The sequence below is a fragment of the Alligator sinensis genome, unplaced genomic scaffold (genome assembly GCF_000455745.1).
Source record: "Alligator sinensis unplaced genomic scaffold, ASM45574v1 scaffold800_1, whole genome shotgun sequence".
NCBI classification, from domain to species: Eukaryota; Metazoa; Chordata; order Crocodylia; family Alligatoridae; genus Alligator; species Alligator sinensis.
Window position 1 is genome coordinate 418,626 of NW_005842655.1, and position 25,202 is coordinate 443,827.

General features: G+C 43.6%; 1 protein-coding gene across 1 annotated transcript; it reads left to right on the forward strand.

The window, feature by feature from the left end:
• The first annotated feature begins 751 nt into the window (after positions 1 to 751).
• ZMPSTE24 (zinc metallopeptidase STE24) lies at positions 752 to 22,207 on the forward strand. Its single transcript, XM_025215593.1, has 10 exons — positions 752 to 850; positions 2,016 to 2,162; positions 5,237 to 5,323; positions 9,321 to 9,437; positions 9,829 to 9,981; positions 13,667 to 13,808; positions 15,519 to 15,682; positions 17,491 to 17,595; positions 18,575 to 18,718; positions 20,103 to 22,207. The coding sequence occupies exons 1-10, from the start codon at positions 752 to 754 to the stop codon at positions 20,325 to 20,327; spliced, it is 1,383 nt and encodes a 460-aa protein (XP_025071378.1). The 3' UTR covers positions 20,328 to 22,207.
• The last annotated feature ends 2,995 nt before the right edge of the window (positions 22,208 to 25,202 follow it).

Here is a 25,202-nt window from a genome sequence, read left to right on the forward strand (position 1 = left end):
TGCCCACCCAGGGCCATCCGTGGGGGCGGTGAATTGGTGTGACTGCCCTGGGCCCCGCGGAGCAGGCAGAGCAGCCCTGGCGACTCCACGCTGTCACTACTTGCTTCACATCCGGGCATTTGCTTCCCCTCCGCCCCCGCCAGCTGCTGCCAATGGTGCTGGCAGCTTCTTTGGGTCCGGGGCGCGTGGGATCAGAGCAGGGGCAGGGCCCCACACCCTGCTTGGGTCAGCTCTGCGCCCACCTCACCCCACACAGATCCAGAGGCATGTGCCCTCCGAGAACAGTGGCACGAACCCCTGGTTGAGCAGCCACACAAGCAGCTCGCAGCAGCAGGAGCCTCCGCCCCACCCTTCCTTGCGCCCATCCGGCCCTGGCTGGGCAGCACTTGTACTCACCCGGCCCCACCTGGGAATTCACCACATAAGTGAAATGAAAGTCCTGGTTTATGATATTTGAGCAAGCCATGCCCACACTTACCCTGCCTCTGAATTCCCAGCCCCTCTAAGAGCCCTGTGAACCAGATGGCTCCATGGGGCAAACCAGGCCTGTGGGCTGCATACTTGATACCCCTGCCTGCTCCATATTAATAGACTTTCAAAGTGGCCTTAAAAAATTAAAGTTTGAGAGGATGTGTGTGTGGGTGGTGGTGGTTGTTTGCTTGTTGAGTTTTTCCTCCCTCTGGGAAGCTAGTATTTGATATCAGGTGTACCAAGCAAGTATTTCCGGTAGGTCCCATAGGGATTTTTTATTATGCTTAATGCTACTTCAGTATCTTTAGCCAATGATCTGAAAGAAAATATAAAGTCTTTGGCAACACAGTTTGCAGAAGCTGCATATATTGCCAGTGCAGTAGGTAACAGGCTTCAAGCTTTGATCCCTCTAATGTCTCTTCCTTATTTATTATCTGGCAAACAATCTCAAAAACAAAAAGCGCAAAATGAAAAACTCTGAGCAGTGTTATGTTGCCATTTCCATTTGCTCCACTCTGACCCTTCTTCCCCTTTCTTTAAAATTCTTCTTATAGCAACCACCTAACCATTCCCTATTGTCCCTCACCAGCTCTGGTACCTTTGCTTTGTTGTTATAAAGATGGTTAATTTTTTTTGTACTTATCTGTATTGTTCGGGAATGTGACCTTCTTTGAGCCTTAAGTGTTTTATTATGGCCGCATGCCATGTCATTCATCAAGGAACAAAGGAGGTGTAAGTCATGCGTGAAGACTGGGGGACCATATTGTGGAAAGTATGACTTTGATCCCAAAATGTGACTCGCTGGCTGAACGTACATACCAGCTAGAAGTGGTTGAAAGAGAACATCTTAAGTAGGGAACTATTAAGGAGAAGGTAGAAAGCATTATTGTTGTTGATGGTATTAGTGAGCCTTTTACTAGGCACTGTCTTCAGTTCTGGTTTTCACGCTTGCACAAAAGTTTGGGTAGGAGCTGCCTGTCACTTGTCTTCAGGGAAGTATGCAGTGAAAGACGGGACAGTTGAGGTCTCCTTAGCCTAATAGACAAAAGTAAATGTACTTGTGTTCTTATAGATTCAAATACATCATTAAGGAACAGGGGGAAATTCTGTTTCCCATAAGTGAAATGAAAGTCCTGGTTTATGATATTTGAGCCATACTTGTGCACTTGAAGTTCTCAGCAAAGTCATTGGGAGTCCCACACATGCATCAGAAGGGAAAATTCCCTTTGATTGGCATTCTGCATTGTTACAGTTCCAGAACATGCTCTGGATTGGAAGCTATTTCTGTGACATTTATAGAAAATTATTTTTGTGTATATTTTTAAAGGCTAGGAATGAATATGAAACACATCTCTCAATTCTTGGTCTGAAATTGCATTTGTGGTTTGATGGAGAATAAGTCAGTCAAGAACAGACTGTTACCTTGATACACTTGCATGATGACCTGTGGATAAAACTGTTCTGGATTTTGCGATTTAACTATTGAAATACAAGTAAATAATCTGACGTAAAATTTTATTAAGTCCTCTCTCTTGCTATTACAGAGGAGGGTGTACAGAACAACAACCCACGTACCATGGGAATTAGGACAGATTATGGATTCGGAAACATTTGAGAAATCTCGTCTGTATCAATTGGATAAAAGTACTTTTAGTTTTTGGTCAGGCCTGTATTCGGAGGTGGAAGGCACTGTAAGTACCTGAACTGCTTTTGGATTTCTACAATGCTTATCTTTGTATCTTGTATTTGAATGTAAAACATCTGACTTTTAATGTTACTATGCAGTTGTAGGGCCAGTGCTCTCACCAACTCGGTATAGAAGTGCAGCATTAGGTAAAATTGAGAAATTTTACCATAACTCTGTTATTACTAGCTATCTTGCTGTATTAAACGCAACTTGTTTAGCCAACACAAAACTGGTCGCACCTTCCTCCTCTTCACAACCCCTCCTCCCCCCTATATGAAAACACTCATAACCACAATCTACTTATTTATGCATTACCTCCCTTATTTGCCTCCTAGGAGGTAGAATACAAGCAGAAACATATTTTGACCAAGTAGTAATGCATTATCAATGGAGCTTGCAAGTGTGCTAGGCCTTCCTGCCCCCCCTCCACTCCAGCAGTATGTGTGCGTTTGTATTGAATTTTTACTTTAAAAAACACAAGGAATACAAAGGTTGATTATACAGTTTTAACTGCCCTCTTCCAGGTATAACTTATTTAGGTCTGTAATTACATTATTACATATCATTTCTTAAATAAAATAATATGTAGCATCTTAAAGTGTTATAGTGGAGAAAAAAGTGAATTTTGTGACAATAAAACTGCTCAGTAAAATGTAATCAATGAATTGTGAGTTATAAAGAAGTATACGTTGTCAGTTGCCATATTCAATTAACTGTATAAAAATAGCTTAATATTTATGCATGATTGTGCCTGCTTGATATTACTTACTGTATTTCCATTATGTTAATGTCATTTAAAATATCCCTTTGTAATATTATCTTAGGTTTTTTACATTTTTATGTCTTTGTGGAGGTGGGGAAGGGTTATTTTTAGGTTAGTTTAAGTTAAAGATGGAAAGATAATCATGTTGGAAGATAGTTGCATCCAGTGTATTGGGAAGTTTATTGTTTGAGATCTTTAAGACTAAGTTGCATAAACATTTCATAATTATATAAAACATAATGTGAAATAAAATATTGTTAAACTATATTGCTGTAAATTACTCTGTACAGAGAATCTTTTGAAAAATATTATTTTACCTGTTGCAGAAATAATATTTTACCTGTTGCCCTCTAGAAGCGTGGCTCCCAAAGTAACAACTGAATTATATTACAAATCTGTTATTAAAATGGTAGTGTAAAACAATGATTTATTTTTATAAGGATGCAGGAATAATTATAAAACAAGATGGGAAATAGTGTTATTGTGAAACTGTATAGCATCAAAGACTTTTTCAGTACACTATAGAACATAAGGCAACACAATTAATTTCTTGATTTCTCCATTTTGAATGTTTTTCATGAATTTTATGGTAAATTTTGGAGCATGGCTACCCAAAGGCTGTGGATTCTCCATCCTTAGAGGTTTTTAACACCCAGAGAGACAAGCTCTCAGCTGGAATGATCTAGTTGGGGATGGTCCTGCTTTGAGCAGGCGGTTGGACTAGATGACCTCGTGAGGTCCCTTCCAACCCTCATTTTCTATGGTTCTATGAATTGTGTGACCTATATGTATATAGTTTTTGGTATATACTGATGTTCACGAGTATCTCTGAAATTTTTGGTGAAATGAGACATACTTCTTTTCTCTTGTCATGCAGCAGCGAATTAGTGGAATTAATGGACAGATACTATCGTGGTACTACTCCCAAAAAACCAAGAAAGCAAATAAGTTCTGCAAACTGATATAGATATCAAGTGCCCAAACAGCCTTTCTCTGGTTTTCATAGTGATATACATAGGATTGGAAAGAACATTGTGGATCACTGAATCTAGTCCCCTGTTATTTTAGGCAAATAAATAATATCATTAATCCCCTTCATAAACTTTTAAAGCTGGAAATTAGGACTCACAGGTCTAAAGCCAAGGGTCTAATTTGGAGCTTGCCAATGAGATTGTGAATCTGTGTCCAGAAGGATGCTAGCTTGTTTTGCCCTTTCAGTGCTCTGAACAAAGAGCGGATGTTGCCAGCTCATTTGGATGCTATGAGCCCCTTCAAAAGTGCCTTTGTGTCCAGCTATCTCATGCCCTTGAAATAGGGAGTTAGGCGCTGTTTCATTGGGAACACTGACAGCCACGGAGAGCTGCCTCAGCCTGCAGCCTGTGATTTTGTAGCACCTTTTCTGCCTCTTCAGGTTTCACAGCCAGGGCCAGCCCTGCAAAGTTCTGCTTTGGTTCATAATTATTCAGACTTTTCTTGTCTCTTTTGCCTATCCCAGCACCCTCTGCAGGATCTGCCCCTCACCTAGTGCTGGGAGTGCTGAGACTAGAAGTTCTCTGCTATCACTAGCCCTATTTATTAGCTTTTCTTTGGTACATTCTTTTCTGTGCAGTTCTCTCTTTTATATGGCCCCCAGAAAGCTGCTGGCTGTGGTGCTTCCCTAACCTTGCCCTCTAGATTAGAGAAACCATGGTTCAAGGGTTTAAGATTTGGGTTTGAAATTACTGCACTCAGGTGTTCAAATCCCAGATCAAAATCAGTTGATGTGGGAGAAATTGAGCATTGTACAGTTGACTTGAGTCTTTCAAGGGAGGTATAAATTATGGAAGATCTCCAAGTCTCGCCCCTTTTTGTTTGCTCCTGTATGTTTTGGATAACTTGCTCTCAGGATGCAAAAGGGTCTTGAAGATGGATGATTCTGTGATCTCCCAAAGGGAGAATGCAGTAATGGCATTCATTTGAACCTTAAGGGGTCTGACCCCAGTATCCTCTTAGGACAAGAGATTATGTTGGGTGGATGTTGTTTCAAGCTTTAGTCTAATAATCCTTGAGAATCTAAAAAGTTAGAAGCTAAAATATCCGGTCAAAATGTTTCAGATGAGATGACCTAAATCCATATGTTTGGGACCCATGTTTGGTACACAACCCCACTCAAAGTGCCACCCCCCCCCCCAAGTTAGATTGTAGATCCTCAGAAAATGGTTGTGTCTATAAGACTTTTCCAAGTTGCCTTTAAAATACTTACCTGGTCATCATGATTTTGTACTCTGAGATAATACCTGCTTTTATATTGTGTTTCTATGTATTTACTCTTATAGTTGATTCTCCTCTGTGGAGGCATTCCTTTCCTTTGGAATGTGTCTGAAAAAATCTCTGCTCGTGCTGGGTTTGGACCTGAATATGAGGTAGGTATTTTTTTTTTTTAACTGTGCTCTTGAAAACAATGGGTTCTTAAACTGTATGGGTGCTTAAAGTTGAAACAAAAGTTGATCATGTTCTCATTTACTTTAATAAAAGCAGGATTGGGGCCCAGTGAGCATGTGATAAAAGTACTAGATATTTCTTCTGAGGATTGATGACAGGATGGAGTCTCTTTTTGCTATCTAAAATCCAACCTAGTCTCTTACAAAGGAGAGAATTGTCATCCACCGTGTCTTTGATGTCCAAAGTCAACCAAGCGGGTGCTGTCAGTTTTCTATGACACCCTTTTGCAGTCTCAGAATGGACACAGGAAGGCCTTCAAAAACAGAAAAATTCTGAAAATATGTATTTTAAACTTGAAAACATTGTCTTCCTTCAGGGTCTTGCCTTTGAATTTTAATATGGCAGTCACTTGCCATGGTGATTACATATCCCAACATCCTTCTTCCATAGTTCTAGGATTTCTCTTATTTTTTTCTGCTAAAATCTACCTTTTGTTGAATAGCCCTAGGTATAGGGCTGAGCTAACACCAGCAAAGTTGGTAGAAGGGCTCTGATGACTTCTGTGGACTCTGGTTCAGGCCTATAATTAGGTTCTACTTCATTTTGAGTCATTCAGTAAGAACTTACTTTTGTGGTATATAGTGAGTGGAGAACTGGCTTAGACCCTCCTTTGCCTCTGGAAGAGATCATGTTGATATTATTGAGACTGAATGTAAGAATTGCTATACAGGATTAAACCAAGATTTTACCTAATCCATTATCCATGCTGACCGTAAACAGCACCAGCTGCTTTAGAGGAAGAAGTAGGACACTTGCAGCTATGGGATAACCAGTCCAAAAAGAGAACTTTTTCCCTAACCCCCCCCTTAGACATTAACACCTACCTTGATACAAGAAGCTGCATATTTATTTTGGGTCACTGCCTGCTAAAGGCTGTGAATGACTGATGTTCCATTCAGTTTTGAGCCAGGCCTACTTCCTCCTCCTTTCATCTAGAGAAGGATTTGGCAGTCTTTGGCTGGGTCAGAGCCTTTGACCTGGCCCTCTGTCATGGGCCACAACTCTGAACATGCCAGAGCATTCAAGCCACCTGTGTTTACCCTCCCCACAAGTGCTTGGCCACTCTGCATCAAGGGTAAACACGGGCACAGGAGAGCAGCAGGGAGGAGGGTGCTGTGGAGGGTACAGGTGGCTTGGCATAGCTGCATTTTGCCTGATCCCCTGGGCCATGTCAGACCTTTGTAGACCTGGAGTCAACTTCTTTGCAGGCTGGATGTGGTCCATGGGCTGTAGGTTGCTGACTCCTGATCTAAGGGAGCTGAATCCTTCCCTTCCAGCAGTAGAAAGAGTCAGCCTTCAGGAACATTGGAGGAAGAGTTGTCGTTCTTCTTTCTCAAGGAGACTGGCACTCATCTTGACTAAAGGAACGCTCATTGCCACAAGGGAAATCCCTTCAGATTCCTCAGGTTCTTTATGGGACACAAGCAATTCAAGTACAGAAAATGCTCCTTTAGCCTGTGTATAGATACAAGGGTCTTCAGAGGTTGCCTCACTGCGTGCTACAGATGCTCGGGCATGTGTCACTGTACCTAGATGACTAGTTGAAAAGCCCAGGTTACAACAGGACCAGGGAGAAGCTGTATTCAAAATCTGTAAGCTGCTGAACATAAATATGAATCATTTAAGAGAAATATGCATTGGCCCTTACCAGCAGATCTCATTTTTGAGGGCACTGCTTGGGTTGGTCTGAGCTCAAACAATGTGCTCTGCTTTCAGTAAACTCCTACCTACTCTCAGAGCAGACTGGTCACTGTTTCCTAAGAGCCCTGCTACATGTTCAAATTAAAGCTGGATAGAAACCAGCTATAGAGTTGCACATTTTCAAGCACTAACTTTTGTAGCTGGTTGGCTCTTTCCATGGCTGGATAATCATTTTCATGGTGTGATAATTACTTGGTGTGTGTTGCTGGTCTAAATTTATTGCATGGTTAACCAGTTAAATGCATAACGTGTGACGTAGCAGGGGCCTATGACTCATGAGTCTCGTGGTATCTTCAACCTGTCACTTTTATGCCTGCTTGTATATTAGATCTGTGGTGCACAATCTTTTGGCCCTGTGAGCTGGATAAGTGGTGCAAAGCCAGACTGGGGGTTGAATCTTTCAGGTATGATGGTTTTTGGGTGTGATGCAGTGTGGGGCTAGTGTCACAGGCCAGCTGGGCACTGTGAGTGTATCAATTTTATCACAGGCCAACTGGGCTGTTTGATTCAGTTTTGGATCAAGGAGGCAAAAGTTGGGAGTGGAATAAAGGCAAATTTATTATTGCTTAAACACCCACAACAGTTAACAGAAAGATAAATGCGATAAGCAGATAAGGCAGTATAAAAGAGCTAATAGTAAAATAATAACAACAGATAATAATAACAGATAGATGGATAGATCAATCTGTCACAGGCCAACTGGGCACTGTGAGGGTATTAGCCCCACTGGGCTGTTCAAAACAACAAATAGACAGACATGGGTTGGCAACTTATCGATAGTCCCTCAATGCCAGGTGCGCGCCAAGTGATTCCAGCAAAGTCAGGCGTCCCTGATGATTGACGCTGTCAGAGGGATTACTGGGGAAGGTCCCTTGCTTAGGATCCAATCCTCACTCACACCGGGAGTCTGGGGTCCGGGCGTGGGACAGAAATGACCGTTCTGTTCCCTCCTTCCTGCTGGTCATCTGATGCATGTGTTTTTTATACCTAGTCTTATGTTAATCTGTTGGCCTCAGGGCCACTCACAGTATTGCCCTATAGCTGTTGCCCTATGGGATTGAAAGGTGTTAAAATTATCATAAAAGGTCACTACCCAGACTCAGGTTTATCCAATATGCAAATTATGATGCAGCACCTTTAGGTTTGAAATTGACATCGCTCCGCCTAAATCCCAACCCCTTTTAGGCTTCAGTTGAATATGCTTTCTTGGGATACGCTTTCCTGGAATGTGTTTGGGTGTGCCTAGCAGTTAGATCCAGTTTTTATCGCTAAGGCTGAACCCTGAGCAAAAAACTGTTAGGCCAGCTAATCTCACAGCTACAGCTTTGCCTCTGGGGCCCAGTCAGTTCCATGAACAGTTAATTTATCAGTTTGGTTAAACTTGTGACAGACAAGTTACATTTGCAGTTTACAAACTTACAAGCTTATATTAACTAATATTACCTATTTAGGCAAAATACCAAATGCCTCCAAGAAGCACACATTATTGCTTATTAATCTCTCTGGTTCTGGCTGTCACAGGCTGGTGTGCAAGGTTAGTCTGTCTGTGCAGTCTGGCCCCTGGTCTAGTTGCAGCCCAGCCCCAGGCACCGCACTGGTCCAGTGCAGGGAGGCTGTGTCATCAGGCCTGCAGGGCTCCCCACAGGTCCAGAACTTTGCTGGGGAAGCAGCAGTAACATTAATTGCCACAGCTCTGGTAGCCAGATTTCCAGACCTGTGGTGAGCTCTTTGGGCCGATAGTGCGGCCTTGTTTCAGTTTCAGTCTACGGGCCAGAGCTTGAGCACCATTGTATTAGATCATACTAGCACTGGGTAGCTCAGTGACATAACTCTGATGTAGATAAGCATCCACAGATATCTTGCTGTCCCTCCACAAGTCCTGTGCCAGCTTTCCAGGAAGGGGAATCCAAGGTCATAGTTCTCAGCAAAAGTGCCCCTTACCCTTCCTGTCCTCACAGCCATGATAAATGCTTCCCCCACCAGGTCATCTCCAGATGTACATATCTCTAAGAGGCTGTTCCAGTGGTACAAAAAATAAATAATAATTGCCTTATCTTTAGCTCGCATTTCTCTCTCTCTTTAGCAGCTAGCCAGTTCCATTTACACTATTTCCATTACATTCACTATTGGTAGTGAGAGTAGTATTATTATTGGTAGGATGAGGAATAACACTGATGTAGAAGATTTACAAGTAGGAATTCTTTTTCTTGCGTTTAGATTGTTCAGTCATTGGTGTTTTTGCTGCTTGCTACGCTCTTCAGTGCAGTGACGGGCCTACCATGGAGTCTGTATAATACATTCGTTATAGAGGAGAAACATGGCTTCAATCAGCAGGTATTGTAGAATGTACTGAATAACCCTCTAAAATTGATTTGGTAGTGTTCAAGTGATGTTGTAGGCACCAAGGTCAAGGAAATATGCAAGAGCCAAGGATTTTTGTGGGTGGTACCTTTTACTGGAGCAACTACATGGTTGGGATAGACTCTAAAAATAATCTTTCTGCATTGCATTCAGTGTTTTACTGAAAATGCCAGGTGGACAGGTCTGTAACTGCCTTGGTTTGGGACCTGGAGTTTCCTCCTGCCTGATCTCAGAGTATTTCCCATTATGTATGGATGCAATCTACTTCTAGCCTATGGTAGTTTCTGAACATGAGGCAGACATCCAATTCATTAACTTGCTGTACTACAGTAATACTTACAATATGAATATCCTTTCTTTACAGACACTGGGATTTTTTTTTAAGGATGCCATCAAGAAGTTTGTTGTGACACAGTGTATTCTATTACCGGTGACATCTCTTCTGCTTTACATTATTAAAATAGGGGGAGACTACTTCTTCATTTATGCCTGGCTTTTCACATTGGTTGTTTCTTTGGTGAGTATGGAGATACATTTTTTGTCTTTCAAATCCTAGTTTCTTTGCAGAATACAATACACAGAAGAAACATTCAAATCTCTCAATCTTTATTATAATGCAATTGTGTATCAAAGTAAGGCGATTTAATTCTCCAGTTTATACGTCCAGATGTTGTATTTGCTGTGTCACCCACCACACAAACTCCTAGGAAACTAGGATTTGGAGTACAGTTGGCTTTCATCGTGACTGTTAAGTTCTTTTTGAGTTTTCCAGGACACATTTCTTGTGTCTTATCATAAGTGTGATCTCTGTTCTTTGCTCCTAGATGCATGACCTTGCATTTGGCCATATTAAAGCCCAAGTAATTCTAATGATTTTTTTTCTAGATCACCGCTCAAGTTATTGAATAGCAAAGCTTAGTGATTTTTTTTGAGGGATATAGTTGTTGGAAAATGCAAATTCATTGAAATAACAGGTTTTCATAAAAAACTAATGCATTTTGATAAGGCATTAAGTGAGAGAGATTCATGGGTCTAATGGCATTTCTAAACAGTGATCTACCCCAGCCAAGAGCAGAGTGGTTAAGGTACTTATTCCAGGATATGAGAAAGCTAGGCCAGTGGGCTGTTGGCTCGTCTGGGGTGGGCTTCTTGTGCGTGTTTGTGCAGATGTCAAAATATCTCATTTTTATTCTGATGCAAACTGAAAACAAATTTGGGGGCTATGAAGTTTTCTATAAATAAGTGAATAAATAGCTAACATCTTTGTGACTTTGAACACCATTGCCTGTTGAGTTGTTCATACTGGTCTCTTCCTGAATGGTTAGTTAATTTAGAACCCGTTAGTAGGTGAATAATTCAAATTGTTCCCCTCTGTGTGTAATGCTGTGCAATTACAGAAACTGAATTTTAGTATTCATTGTTTTGAATATATCAGGGGCAGGCAAAGTCCAGCCCATGGGCTGGATCAGGCCTGCAGCAGACTCCATTTCCCAGCAGCCTCTGCCCGTGTTTCTGCAGCCAGTTTCCATGGAGACACCTGGAGATGGGGTGGGGCCAGGGTTTCCATGGAGACTGGCCCCAGCAGTACTGGCAGGGAGCTGCTCTGGGACTGGGATTTTGCAGCAGCGGCTGGAGCTGGGGCAGAGCTGCGATTTGCTGCTCATATGCCCCATGTGGGGGAGGGGGGAATTACTTATATTTGGTCTCTAATTCAGAAGATGTGTGTCAAGCACTGAGTCACCGGAATATAGGAAAGTAGGGCTGGAAGGGACCTCATGAGGTTGCCTAGCCCACCCGCCTGCTCAGGACAGGATCATCCCTAACTTAAATTATCCCCATCAAGTGCCTGTCTAACCTGCTCTTAAAGGTTTCTGGGAATGGAGATATTACAGCTACTCTCAGTAGCTTGTTCCAATGTTTGACCACCCACATAGTCAGAAAGCTACTTCTAATCTCTAACCAAAATTCTCCTGATAACCCATTGATAACAAACCTTAAATGATGTGAGTTACGTAGCCTGTTAAAAAAAAAAAAAAAGAGGGTATATTCCAGTTTTAATCAAGTTTCACAAGTTGGGCTGTGTTGTCCTCTTCCCCCTGTTCCTCCTTCCCTGCCTCCCACTGCTGCGGGGCAGGCAGGGGGACTCTGTGTGGTGCTGGAGGGGGCTCTTCCCCCTCCTTGTCCCCTGCCTCCCCCCCGCAGGGTGGGGAGGGGGGCTCTTTGGTGCTACCCAGCCCCAGAGAGGGTTTATTCCCCCTCCTCCCCCACCCTCCTCGCCACAGAGTCCTGCAGCTGCCCACCACAGGGGCTCATTGTAGACACACAACCTCCCGTGGTGCCTCCAAGCCAGCCTGGGTAGCCTGCTGCCTGGTTAGCCGCCACCTGCATGTGCCAAGCCAGCCTGCACTCACTGAGGGGGCTCAGCTTCCCTGTGACCAAGCTGCAGCCTCTGGGGCCTGGGTTGGCCCTGCGATGCACCTGCTTCGGCCTGGGCAATGGGGGTGGGGTCCTCCCTAGTGGCTCCGGCTCAGCGACAGCCAGCCCCCTCACCCAGGCTGGTCAAGCCAGGCAGCTCCACACAGAGCACCCCCCTCCCCACCCTGCAGGCGCAGGAAGTGGGGGAAGAGTCCCCCTCGCTGCCCCACGGGAGGGAGGAGGAGGGCTGTTCCACCCTGGCTGTGGTCCCTCGGTGGGGGAAGGGGAGGAATTAACACCCCCCCCTGCCCCCTTAGCCTTAAGGGGCCATGCTGGGACGGCTGTGGTCTCTGCTGGTGGGACAGGGAAGGGAGGGAGGGAATAAACCCCCTTCGTGCTTGTGCTCCCTGGGGCACCCTGATGGAGACTGGTGCCCTTCCCCCTCCCCTCGCTTCTCCAGCAGCAGGAGTAGGGACATAGCCAGACAAGGCTGTCCCAGCATGACCCCATGAAGGGGAAGGGGGCAAGGAGGGAGGGAGAAAGTTAATTTCTCCCTCCCCTTCTGCCCCTGGGGCACTGTCTCGCTGGCAGACAGGCAGACCCCTGCTTGGGGGGGAGGGAAGAATTAACCCCCTCCCTGTCCACTTTGCTGTAACGGGCCATGCCAGGTTGTGTCTGGCCATGTCTCTGCCCCTGCTCCGGCTCAAGAGGAGAAGGGTGGGGCCAGCCCTGCTTTCTGGAACAGACAGCCCAGCCCAGGGCTGCAGAGCATGCCGGGATGCTGGAGGACTCTGGTTTAACTTAAACCAGGAAGGGGTCTGGGGCAGAAGCTGTATAAACCGGTTGGACCCAAATCAGTTCAGTCTGATACTACATTCAGTCAGAATTATCTTAAACCAGTTTTGGCCATTTTGAAACTGGTTTATATGCACTGAGCTTCTGTTCTGTTACAGGTTTAAACCAGTTTCTGATCACTTAAACTGATTTATGTGTAACTTCTGTCTCTAGCCTCAAAATCTCTTACAGAGTATCTCATTGAGATATCTGTCATTTTTGGGGGCAAGAAAAATAGTTCTTTTGACCAGTTTTATCCAAGTCCAAGTTTCTTTTTCATAGACAGTGGATATGCGGGATCTTTCTAGATAGTTTCCTTTCAACTTATACGCATGCCAGCCCTCTTCCTTCATCTTAACGTTCTGCTTCCTTAGCATTAAGAAGAATATATATTTCTTCTGGTTGTGCAGGCTTTAGGATACTGGATATATCTTGGCTTCCAAAGTGTTTTAATTTGAAAGAAGGCTTCAGTGCCTCTGCCGTGTCACTTGAAAGGCTGGTGGTGGAGAACACCACAAGGTCTCCCTCCCATTCTTCCAGGCGGGTGGTGTGCTCGGAGGGCAGGTGGGATGTGGAGTGCAGGCAGGACAGAGGAATAGAACATTTGGTCTGTTCTCTCCTAATGAAAGGGGTGCTTGTTTTTAAATTTGGAGTATTTCAGATGATTTTTGTTTCCGTTTCTGTTGTTTGAAATATTAGTAAATACCACATCTGGTGTCCCTCCCCCCTTGTCTCAGTTTTGATCTCTCACTACCTTCATTGCTCCCCCCTCCAAGTGTATGGCTAGCTAGTTCATATTTTCAAATGTCGTCTTACCTTGAATGTGTATTTAGAAGAGCTAAATGTAGAAATATTCTCAAATTTTAAGATGTAATTTTGCTAATGACCAACTGCAGTTTAGTTCACCCAGGATTTTTCTGTGCCTTGTTTTAACACCTGTGTTTGTTTTGTAGGTCCTTGTTACAATCTATGCGGACTACATTGCCCCTTTGTTTGATAAGTTCATTCCACTTCCTGAGGGAGAACTCAAACAAGAAATTGAAGTCATGGCAAAGAGTATTGACTTCCCTTTGACTAAGGTCTATGTTGTAGAAGGTGAGGCTGTTAAGTTTTTATTTGGAGGCCGCAGATATCTAACTTTTTTTAAAGATTCTTTTAGCAGTTCATTCAACAAAACAAACGAGTACGTTCTGTCCAGGCACGTGGGATCCCTTTTCTATGGGATTGCTATCACATCCATGAAGGCATGTTATAACAGTTTGTACCTTAGTGATAATTTAAATATAGTCCAGTAATATGATTGTACATCCTTGATTTGGTTTTCTTATATGCAAGTATTATCATGATCTTGCCCACCATTATTTAAGAAATAGGTGGCAGAACCAGGAAAAAAACAGCTCTCCTAGGTCTCACTTTAGGACCTTAAACAAGAAAATATAGCGTTTTCTTTAGAGGTGCACCAATGCATCGATCCAATATCAGATCAGTACTGATACAAAGAAAATTTGATGTATCGGATATCAGCGCTATGGAGCCGATAATTTGGCTGATAAATGCCCGTGCTGCGCACAGCTGCACCACAGCATGTAGGCAGTGAAGAGCACGGCTTGGCAGCATGGAGGGCTGCCTCCAGCTGGTCAGTCCATTGTGGTGGAAGGGGCTGGGGGGGTAGATTAATGCCCCCTGCAATGAGAGAGAGGGCTGCCCAGCTGGGGCGGGGAGGAGTGCGGAGCTGTGGCTCACGGTGGGGGACCGCTCCTGCTGTTGCTTGCACCCTGGGAGGGCAAGGGGGGGAGGGGGGTGAGTACCCCTGGACTTGCACGGGCCGGGGGTGGGGGCTGCTGTGTGCAGTCCCAGCTCAACATTCCTGCCTCCACCCATGAGCTGGGAAAAGCCAGAGCCGTATTGGGCGGCTTGCGGCGGCGCTGAGAGCAGAATGATGGTGAAATTTGGGGTGGCTGCAGTTCCCTCCCAGTGCTGTTGGTGCCCACTTTGAGTCCCCCCACCACCGAGAAGAGCCCCACGCAGCACCAGCTCCAGCCGGCAGCTGCACCCTGCCTGCCCCGCACAGATCCAGGGCACGTGCCCCCCCTCGTGCCCTCCCAAGGTGCAAGCAGCAGCAGGAGCCACCACAAGCCGCAGCGCTGTCCCGGGTTCCCCCCCACCTGCCCCACTGGGCAGTGCCTGCCCCTTCCCTCCCTCACCATGGGGGGCATTGATCTGCCCCTCCCCCATGCCCCTTTGCTCCCCCCAATTGGTTTAATTAACAACTCTGCTTATAATGATCTGTGATATAGTACCAACTTAGTTACTAATCAAAAGCCCACTGTGGGAGTCTTTCCACCAAACCCATAGTGCTTTGGACCAGTTTTTATGGGTGATGTTAGTATTGTAGTTCCAAATGGTATGAAAAGTTACTGCACATAATAATAAAATACAGGTGTTTTTAACAGGTTTGTTTTCCATCCAGATATACCAAGGATTTAGTCTTTAGTAAGTACTTCCCAACAAAAAGGAAAACATTTATTTGCATTTTCCAGCAGAAAAGATGTCTTAAATAATTGTCTTGGAATTGACAAAGGATGAAGGAAGCAGGGTCAGGGTAAAAGGAGGGTTGTAAGCTGTCCAGCGAGAGAGTTCTTTTGTGTTCTGTGTATGCAATCTAATTTTTGCAATGAATCCATGCCAGTTTACATAATGAGAGAACTCCCCTGAGAGGTCTGGTAAATAGGAGGTAGCACAACTATATTGTAATGCACATAAAGTGTTTTGACCCTTGTTTTTAATGTAAATTTCCCCCACTAGGGTCCAAGCGCTCTTCCCATAGCAATGCTTATTTTTATGGCTTCTTCAAGAATAAGCGGATAGTGCTGTTTGACACCCTCCTAGAAGATTACTCTGCACTGAACAAAGAACCATCAGAAGGAAGTGAAGAAGCTGAAGATGAAGAGACAAAGTCCAAAGTTAAAGTGAGCTTAATTTTTGTTCCCCTTTCATGTTGTTTTTCATAATTCCCCAGAGAACTCTCCCTTTTGTCTTTTGCATGTTTTATTATAGGTCTGAATAAACTTTAAAAACAAAACCAGAATTGCACTTAAAACAAAACAAGATGATTTCATTACAAAAGCATCTTTGAAATACTGATGTAAATGGGTTTGCTGGGGTTGTGCATGGGTATGGCACCAGAAAGTCAAGCACTGTATCCTGAGATTCCTAATAACCCCTTGAGAACTCTGTTGGTGTTTTTCTACCTCTCGAGGTTCTGAATAGTATCATCCTATGCCATTTCTTCCTTCACTGAGCCCAAGTTCACCACCTGTTTTCCGTTGGAGGCCTCAAAATCTGCTTCTTTCCCTTTCCAATGTCTTTTCTTGGCAATCAGTGCCATGGTCTTCCTGTTTAAAGTCTTCAGGGACTGGGAAAGAGATTCCTCATTTCAATTCAGGAAGAACTTCCCTGTGCCTGTCCCATTACAGTTTAGCTGTGAGACAAGAAGCAAACCTGTTCTGTCTGACTAGAGCCTGAATTTATTAAACCCATTTGAAATAAAATGACTGGTTTCACTTAACCCTGGATTTACCTATTATTAAAGTCTTGGGGAATTCGCTCAGACTTGGGCTTAGCATCTTGCAAATGATGTTTTTCAATTAAGCTTGCCTCTTTTGCAAAAACAGCATAAAGGAGAAAGCTGGGTCAGCCAAACAGACCATTTGCTTACATGAAAAATAGCTCTCCCTCAGTCTCTCCCCTTTCTATGGAGCCCCCAGGGGGAGGTGGCCCATTGCTCATTGCCCTGCTTCCTTTGAGGAAACAGCCCCTGGCCTCCACGTTGTTTTTTCTTTGCCTCAAGACCAGAGTTTTCATCTTATTGGACCATGTCTGAGCGGAAAAGCTAATGGTGAAAGTGTTTAGCAACACAGATATTTCCCAAATTTCCTTTTCACCAACAGAAGGAAAGGACTAAAAATCTCTCAAAGTAGGAAAATCAGTTTATTGATTAGTACTTTCAGAGATAAGCAAACTGATTTTCCCATTAGGGAATTTAGAAGAATTCTGCCTATGATTTGTTTACACACGGCGCGCACACAAATCACTATCTAGACTAGGGGTTGGCAACTTTTAATGAGTGCAGATCACTGCTTACAACCCACCTGATGCTGTCTGTGAGCTGCCTCTACCTCTGCTGCCATACCAGGTGTGCTTAGTGCATGCCTTCCTATTGGAGCGTCTCGGCTTATGTGCTACACCAACACCAAGTGGAATCAGCACAGCTGTGGTGGGGAATCAACAGATTTGGTGTTGAGGATGTCAGTGAAGAGCCGTCAGCACAGCGCAAAGGGGGCCGGGGCAGTAGCAGGTAGCTTGGGAATGCAGAACATGGCCCCTCTAAATTGAACTTCTGGGACTTGTTCACTTTTTCCCTAAGTGTCACCAATTCCCTATCTTCTACCTCCCTCCCACCACAGGCTGGATCCAAGTTCTTCATGCGTTGAATCTGGGTCCAGTTGCTGTGGTTTGCCAACCCCTGATCTACATAACATTGTTCTAAAGCTTCTAAGTACAACAGAGTTATGCATTGTAGATGGCTGTATGAATCTGTATAAAAAAGGGATAAAATCAGACTATTAACTTTTTTGTTTCCCTCTGTTGCTAGGAGGAAAATAACCATAAGTTGGGATGGCTTGTGTGGGACTTGGGAAAAGCAAATTAACAGTTAAGATATTGTAGATAATGGTGATACTAAGATTTTTTTTCTTCCCCTTTTTGCTGTACACAGAATAAGAAGCAAGGTTGTAAAAATGAAGAGGTTTTGGCTGTGCTTGGCCATGAACTGGGTCACTGGAAGCTAGGTCACACCATCAAAAATATTGTCATCAGCCAGGTAAATACTCGAGGGGCGTCTTTGAGTATCATCCTAATTACTGTATTTTGTAATGCAGAATTGTGTTACTACTTCATGTGTGTCAAGCATGTTTGTTATGCTTGTTAATCATGCTGTCAGCTGTAAAATGGCCATCTCTCAGTCCGAAGTCTTGGGAGTGCCTTGGGCCATTCAGCTCTGTCGGTTCTTTGTCTGGTTTGGGTGGGGGTATTGCAGCTCCTTGGCCACCTTGGTTCTCCATTCCTTCCCTACTCACTGAATTTTGGGGCAAAGATTTTTGGCTCTGAAATTACTTCAGCCGTTTTCTTGAGATGCTCTAGTTTGCATCCACACCAGCCCGGCTTGAAAACAACCAGCTTCTTTAAGTCATTTCTAACACATTCTGCCACTTCAGAATAATTAGGCCAACCTCTATCTAGGCTGTCACCTAGTAGATGACCTTATTTGTGAAGACTGAAGTAGAAAAAAAGGCATTAAATACTTCAGCTTTCTCTGCATCATTATTGGACTGCATGCTGCATTCAGTTAGGGACTTGCACAGTCTCTGGTCTTCCTCTTACTTGTGACTTATATGCTTTCTTATTTTGTTCTGTTTAATTTGTGACCTGACCCTCCTGATTTCTTTCTGCCTGCCTATACAATTTTTTTATAGTCCACCCCAGTAATATGGCAGTTTCCATTTTTTTGTAAGACTCCTTTTTGATTTATGGACACTAACTTTATAATTATGTTGCAGAGCTACAACGTGAAGGCTGGAAAGTCAAGGACTTGGGAATTGGGAAATTCAGTTAAGATTAACTGCAGTCTTAAGTGAGCCACTTTCTGTGCGTTATAAGAGGTTTTTAATTGCCTAATAACATGCTTTTTCCCCCCCAACAATACCTTTATTTCAGATTATAACTGTAACATAAGAATTTTAATCAATAATTGTATGCTAAACTAAAGTGCCCATTTTAATGGGAATATTGTTTCTTTCTAGATGAACTCGTTTCTCTGTTTCTTCTTGTTTGCTGTATTAATTGGACGGAAGGAACTCTTTGCTGCATTTGGTTTCTATGAGACCCAACCTACCCTGATCGGCCTGATGATTATCTTCCAGTTCATTTTTTCACCTTATAATGAGGTAAATAACAACTTTTATGAAAAATAATCTCTTTTAAAAGAGAGATATTTGAATATCAAACTGCTTAGGTAGTGACTTAATCATTTTTCCTGGTATATTGCAAGGAATTGTTTGGAATTTCTGGTGGCAGTATTATGTAAGCAGTTCACCTTAAGTGGTATGGTTAGTGGTCTGGAAATCCTATTGTAATTTACTGCAACAACCTCTGAGTGGTGTGAGTAGGCAAGATCATAATACAAAAATATAGGTTATTTATTTATTTATTAGATTTATGTGCGGCCCTTTCCAGCAAAGGCTCACAGTGGTTTACAGTAAGAAACAGAACATAAAAGAGCAAATGGAATATTAAAGTAAAAAATGAAACATGATCCAGTCTAAGAAAGGCAGGCAGATAATGCATTTTTAGAAACAGTTTCAGGCCATGATTGTATCCTGCACTATAGCTTCAATTTTGCTGTAGAAATCAAAACAATGTAAAATTTTAAAACAATGTAAAATTCAAATAATAAAAGGCCATTTTAAAACAGCTTCCTGGGGGAGTGTCAGTAGAATGAATTGAGAATCATTGAATCCGTGACTTCTGTGACACATGACACAAATGCAGTTTTTCTGGTTTTAGTTTTTTAAAACATGGAGGTTTCCATGGAAAAGTGTTTTATAAAATACATTTTAGGTTTGATTTTTTTTTAAGTCCCATCTTTTGTGGTTAGGCTGGAATATCATTCCTACATATTAACCACAAGAAATGACTGCATGAACAAATAATCATGACATGAGGTATACACCTTGGCTTACTAACATTGGTAAGCTGTGTCATAGTAACTGCTCATGTACATGCTTTTACCAAGCAGTAACGGTGAAGTAGCTCATGTTAACTGAAGTGTAAGCTACCTTCCAGTTTACTGTTGAGGAAGGAACGTGGTTGGACAGGGACAGTGGAGAGAGTAGCTGACATGCTGTAAGTCCACACCCTAACTAGCCTTAACAGTAGCTTGTTTGCATGCCCAAACCAAAAACAGTTTCAGTGGAAAAGGTAGGGAAAAACTTGAATTTTTGCTATGCCAGTGTCCTGTCCCCCAAGTATGCCTTGACCTCCGAGCTTCTGCCCTCCATGTCATGGAGCTCAGTTGTTTCCGCCTGAATTTTTTGTTGCAAGGAGTTTCCTTTTCCCCTTGGACTATGCTCCTAAAGCCCAGTTTATTTCATGGGCTGCAAGAAAAAGAACTCAAGGCGGTGGTTGTTCTGCAGATGTTGCAAAATTCTGTCAATGCTCTCAAGCTTGATTGCTGACAGATTGCATGTTCTTACCAGATGACTTTCCAGCCCTCTAAGAAAATTGCAGATTGCTGAGATTTTGTCACTTTGCTATATTTTTCCCCCACAGGTTCTCTCCTTCTGTTTGACTGTACTAAGCCGCCGATTTGAATTTCAAGCTGATGCATTTGCCAAGGAGCTTGGGAAGGCTGAAGACCTGTATTCTGCTTTGATCAAACTGAACAAAGATAATTTGGGATTCCCTGTTTCTGACTGGATATTTTCAATGTGGCATTATTCCCATCCTCCTCTGTTAGAAAGACTTCAAGCCTTGAAGGACTCAAAGCAAGACTGACTGGAATCATGATTGGTTCAGAGACGGTGCTTCCAGCTCAGAAACAAAATTCAGAGCTGCTTGGGGTTTGTTTGGGTTTTTTTATTAGTATTTTTTCCAGTTTAAGTGCACCATTACCAGTAGTACCATGTCCTTGTCTTGAATGCAGTTACTTCCTGAAATGGCTATTAAATTTAAGTGAATTTTAAAAGAAAGTAATCTGTGGGTCTGAATTTGGAGAATGGACTTATCTGAAGGCCTTTCTCCACTAAATGTGATCTTTGGATTGTAGAGCAGACTGGGGAAAGTAACACTCATTGCTCCTGAAGTGCCCACCTCTTCAGATTGTGCAAAGCTTGAATGTGGCTTTTGATCCTTTCAGAGTTTCTTTTGTAAACCCAGCTGTAGCTTTCCTCCCAAGTCAATGTGAACAGCGGTGCCTCAGTCCTGTACTAGTTATTGTCAGAGAAGATGAATTGGGCGATTTAACTTTTGTGAAAATAGTTTATCCTAGCCAATCACTGTTCAAATGTTTAAACAAGTGAGCAAGTTGGAATGAAGATGTGGGCTCTTTTCCCTGGATTAAGATCCGTGTCTTCAATGGATGAAAATGCTACTTTCAGAGATGTAATAAAACTGCCTCCTTCCCTGAATGGGAAATTGGAATGAATTCCAGCTGCAAAAATGCGTGATCTTGTTCTCAAAAAAATCATCACTCGTGCACTGTAACCAGCAGTCCGGTAGCAGGGATCTGAGTCGAGCTCCAAGGACTGCTCATTCCCCTTCCTAGTCTGTGGACCATTGAAGTGTTAATAGAGAAGCACCAGTGGGATCTATAGAAGAGGAGCAGAGTGAGGGAAAGTTGCCAACTTCTTGCCCTTCCTTTACCTTTTGTAAAAAGCAACAGCAGCAACAGCTTTACATTCATTAGCCCTTGTATTTCCTTCTCACACTCCCATAAGTTCCTTATCGGCTACACAAGTAAGACATACAAGAGGGCAGTTCACCCATTCCAGAGAAAAGGGAGTTAGATGCATGTGGGACCAAATCTGGAAAAAAAGTGGCAGAGCTGCCTGCTGCTAGAGCATCAGCAGAGATCTGAAAATGATGGTTTAGATGAGTGGCTGAAGGGGGTATGTGTGATGGAGGGACAGTTTCAGGATGTGTAAAAGCCCAATGTGGATCTTTTTTGAGAGTTCTTGCTCCCCGCCCTGGTGGGACATTGGACAATGTATTATTTCTCAGTATAGTTGTATCATGTAAAAGACAGCCATGTTGCAATATCCAGAATACACACTGTGGTATTATTTACTTCAGTTAATTGGATGTGCCTAACATGGGTTTAAACGGGGTGAAGAAGAATCAAGTGGCTAATCCGGAAATGACATTGTACAAAGCAGTCACCTGTTTTTCCAAATGAAATGTTTGTGAAATTGGGGAATTCTCTTGCCACTTGTTGTAATTTCTTTTTTCTAATTTAAACTACTTGCTGAGAGAGAAAAGGGGGAAATGTTTCCAATTCATTAAAAGCAGGACTTTTGTTTGAAGTTCCACATGTGTAAATCAAAACTGAACACCATAAATGCCCCATATAAAAGTATTGTTTGTCTCTACCAGATTCAGTAGATGTGGTAACTAGGGAGCCTTGTTCGGCATACTCTAAAAAGTACAAACAGCTCCATGGTAAGTGAGAAAACTGACTTGAAGGAGCAAATTGTGATGCTGTTGTGTGCCTGATCTCTAAGTTGGTTCTAGTTGCTGTTCTGCTATAAAAATATATATGTGTGTGTTTTTGAATGTGTCGTGCTTCTCTTCAGCACACAATACATTTATTTTTTAAGCAAGGAAGTTAAACTAAGTTTAAGAACGGTGTGTGTTGTGATTAATATGTTTTAACTTTTTAACATTGCATTTTTTCTTTCTTTTTACTTTGAGGTTTCTAGTTTCTGTGATGATTGCTTTGGTTCAGTGAAAAAAAGCATTTAAAGCCCAAACAAGGAATGAAATGTGTTAAACTTGAAAATGACACTGGTAAAGCAGACTTTGGTACTGAAATAATATCCTGGGTGGCTTTCTTGCTAACAGAACCCTGGCTTTATTCACAGGATGCTTCTGCACTAAGTATAAGTCGAGTGAGAAGCTAAAGCTATGTCCGCAGAACGTGACAGCACTCATGTAATGTTATTGTTTTAGTTCTTGCAATTTTCTTTTGGTTTTAAATGCCTTGTTTTGTATTTTGTATTTGTGAAGCAACATGATGCTAGTGTTGTGCGTTAGTCTCATGTTGAGTTAAATGGCCACAATAACTGTTGTCTTCAAGAAGGCTGGTCATGAAAATTGCCTTTTTACTTCTGCAGCATTAATGTAGCTAGATGGATTGTGAATGCAAAAGTGGTGTCAGAGAACATCCGCCTACTGCGCCTAAAAAGGAGGCAAAGTGCTTGGATGAAAAATCTGCAAGGACTAAATTCTCCAGATAAGTGAATTAAGTCACTTGTGCATAGAATTTCCATGGCTTGTGCAGATGTGCAGCCTTAAGTGCATATAGCAAAAAAGGAGAAGGTGTTTTTCCAGTCCCCATTTTTTAAACCTCGTGCAGTTATACAGCCAAATATTTAAGACCTTACATGTTCAAAAACATCTCATCCATGTAAATAACCAGTCTGGGTATGTTGTAGCTATAGCTTAAATAAATTAGTCATTAGTTTAACATGTGGAAAGCCTGACTAAGGTCTCTGGTACCTTAGAAAGTTTTATCAATAAAACTGGAATTCTCCTGACATGTTTGCGCACATCCACGCACACCGTGGCTGAAAACTAGAAATAAATATTGCCAAATGAAGTAGATCAGTGGTGTCTGGATGTTTCCCGGCCCAGCTGGTTCCACTTCATTGGACAAAATGCATGTCGCCCACTGTCCTGCAGCATTAATGGGTGGGATAATGGGCAACGTGTTCTCCTGGGGCTTGAGGGGCCCTATTCTGCACATCCTGGGAATTCCTGTGCAGCGTCAGGTCCCTTAAGCCCTGGGAGTGCCTGGGCGGTTTGCCCCTTTGGGGCTTTCTTTGGGCAGGAAACCCTGACTTTCTCCAGTTGGGGAGATGCACTCCAGAGATTCCTGGGAACAAGTCTCTGAGAGAGGGGAAGGCTGGCAGGCTGACTCCCAGGGCTTCAGGGGCCCAATCCTGAATGGGAATTCCTGGGATATGCAGGATCAGGCTCCTGAAGCACCTGCCCAGGGTGACTGGAGAATGCAGGCAGCTCCAGGCTGCCCTGGCTCTCCCGTCACAAAGCAAATAGATTTCTACTGCTAAATAACAATAAATGCATGCTACCTTTGTCGCAGCCACAAATGTTGGGCATTTTGGTGCAACAAGGGGCATAGATGTCTGTTTGCTTGGTGGCGAAAGGTGATGCCTATTTCCCTGCCACCCAAACAAACCTTAAGGTCTGTGTCAGTGGACTAACACCACCTCTGCAAGCAATAATAAGCCCTCAGCCACCAATATAAAGCTAGTGTTGGATTCAGCTTTGCTCCTGTCAGTCAAAGCAGTCCTTCAGCACCGATCCTATACTGCTTTTCGGTAGTTGCTGTGGCAAATTTTGGACTCTGTTGCCTGCAGCCAAGCTACTGGAAAGCCTGCTCCATGCTCTTTTAAGCTCTCAGTTTATTTTGGGCACAGCCTTTTTTTCTGTTCAGATATATTTTGAGTGGACAAAGATGGCTTTTCTGCAAAGGAAGATATGTCCCAAGGCCCCAGTGCTCCAGGGTGAAAGGAGCAGGAAGGAGGTACTGGCCCTTCTACCCCTTCAGGAAAAGGCTGCAAAAGCCCAACTCTGCAGGAATCGTAAGAACACAGATGTGTACGAAGCGGTCACAAACAGGCAAGCCAGGGGGTACAGGTATGGTGAGAAGCAATGCCAGGCCAAGGTGAGGGATCTGTACTAAAGGATGAGGCAGATGTACTAAAGGGTGATCCTGCAGAGCAGTAAGCTTGGATGCACCATAGTAACTTTCCCTTCTTATAAAGACCTCTGTGCCGTTTTTGGTGATCTCCCCAGCACCCTGGTTGTCCTTCTGGAAGCCTTGCAGGAGCTTGAAGAATCTTCCAAGGTCCATGGGAAGAAGGACAGAGATATGAGGGCAGACTGCTCCTTGTCATGCATCCATAGAGGCATCACATGCAGGTCCAAGGAGGTGATCCTCCCCCTCTATGCAACACTGGTCAGGCCGCAGTTGGAGTACTGTGTCCAGTTCTGGGCGCTGCACTTCAGGAGGGATGTGGACAACATGGAGAGGGTCCAGAGGAGGGCCACTCGCATGATCAGGGGGCAGCAGGGTAGGCCCTATGAGGAAAGGCTACGGGACCTGAACCTGTTCAGCCTCCACAAAAGAAGGCTGAGAGGGGATCTGGTGGCTGCCTATAAACTTGCCAAGGGAGACCAGCAGGCATTGGGGGAGTCCCTGCTCCCCTGAGCACTACCGGGAGTAACAAGGAACAACGGCCATAAGTTGACAGAGTAGGTTCAGGCTAGACATCAGGAGGCACTACTTCACAGTCAGGGCGGCTAGGAGCTGGAACCAACTTCCAAGACCCTGGGGGTCTTCAAAAGGAGGCTAGACAGCCACGTAGCGGGGTTCGTTTGACCCCAGTATCCTTTCCTGCCCATGGCAGGGGGTCGGACTTGATGATCTGCTCAGGTCCCTTCCGACCCTACCAACTATGAAACTATGACTCTGAACTTCTGTTGGACGGCCAAACGTAGTACAGCCAGAGCCCATTCCAATGGACAGCGTAGTGAAGGGATCTCTGATGACAGGAACGGTCTTTCTTTCCCTCAGTATGTGCTTTCCTTCTCAGCATGTCACCTGCTGTTTTGAAAATAGCATGCTTC

Excerpts from the sequence above, each read along its gene's own strand:
- ZMPSTE24 (XM_025215593.1), top strand. The coding sequence starts at position 752 with ATGCTTAATGCTACTTCAGTATCTTTAGCCAATGATCTGAAAGAAAAT. Across the intron at positions 851-2,015 it reads CTGCATATATTGCCAGTGCA|AGGAGGGTGTACAGAACAAC; the intron begins GTAGGTAACAGG and ends TTGCTATTACAG. Across the intron at positions 17,596-18,574 it reads AAAATATTGTCATCAGCCAG|ATGAACTCGTTTCTCTGTTT; the intron begins GTAAATACTCGA and ends GTTTCTTTCTAG.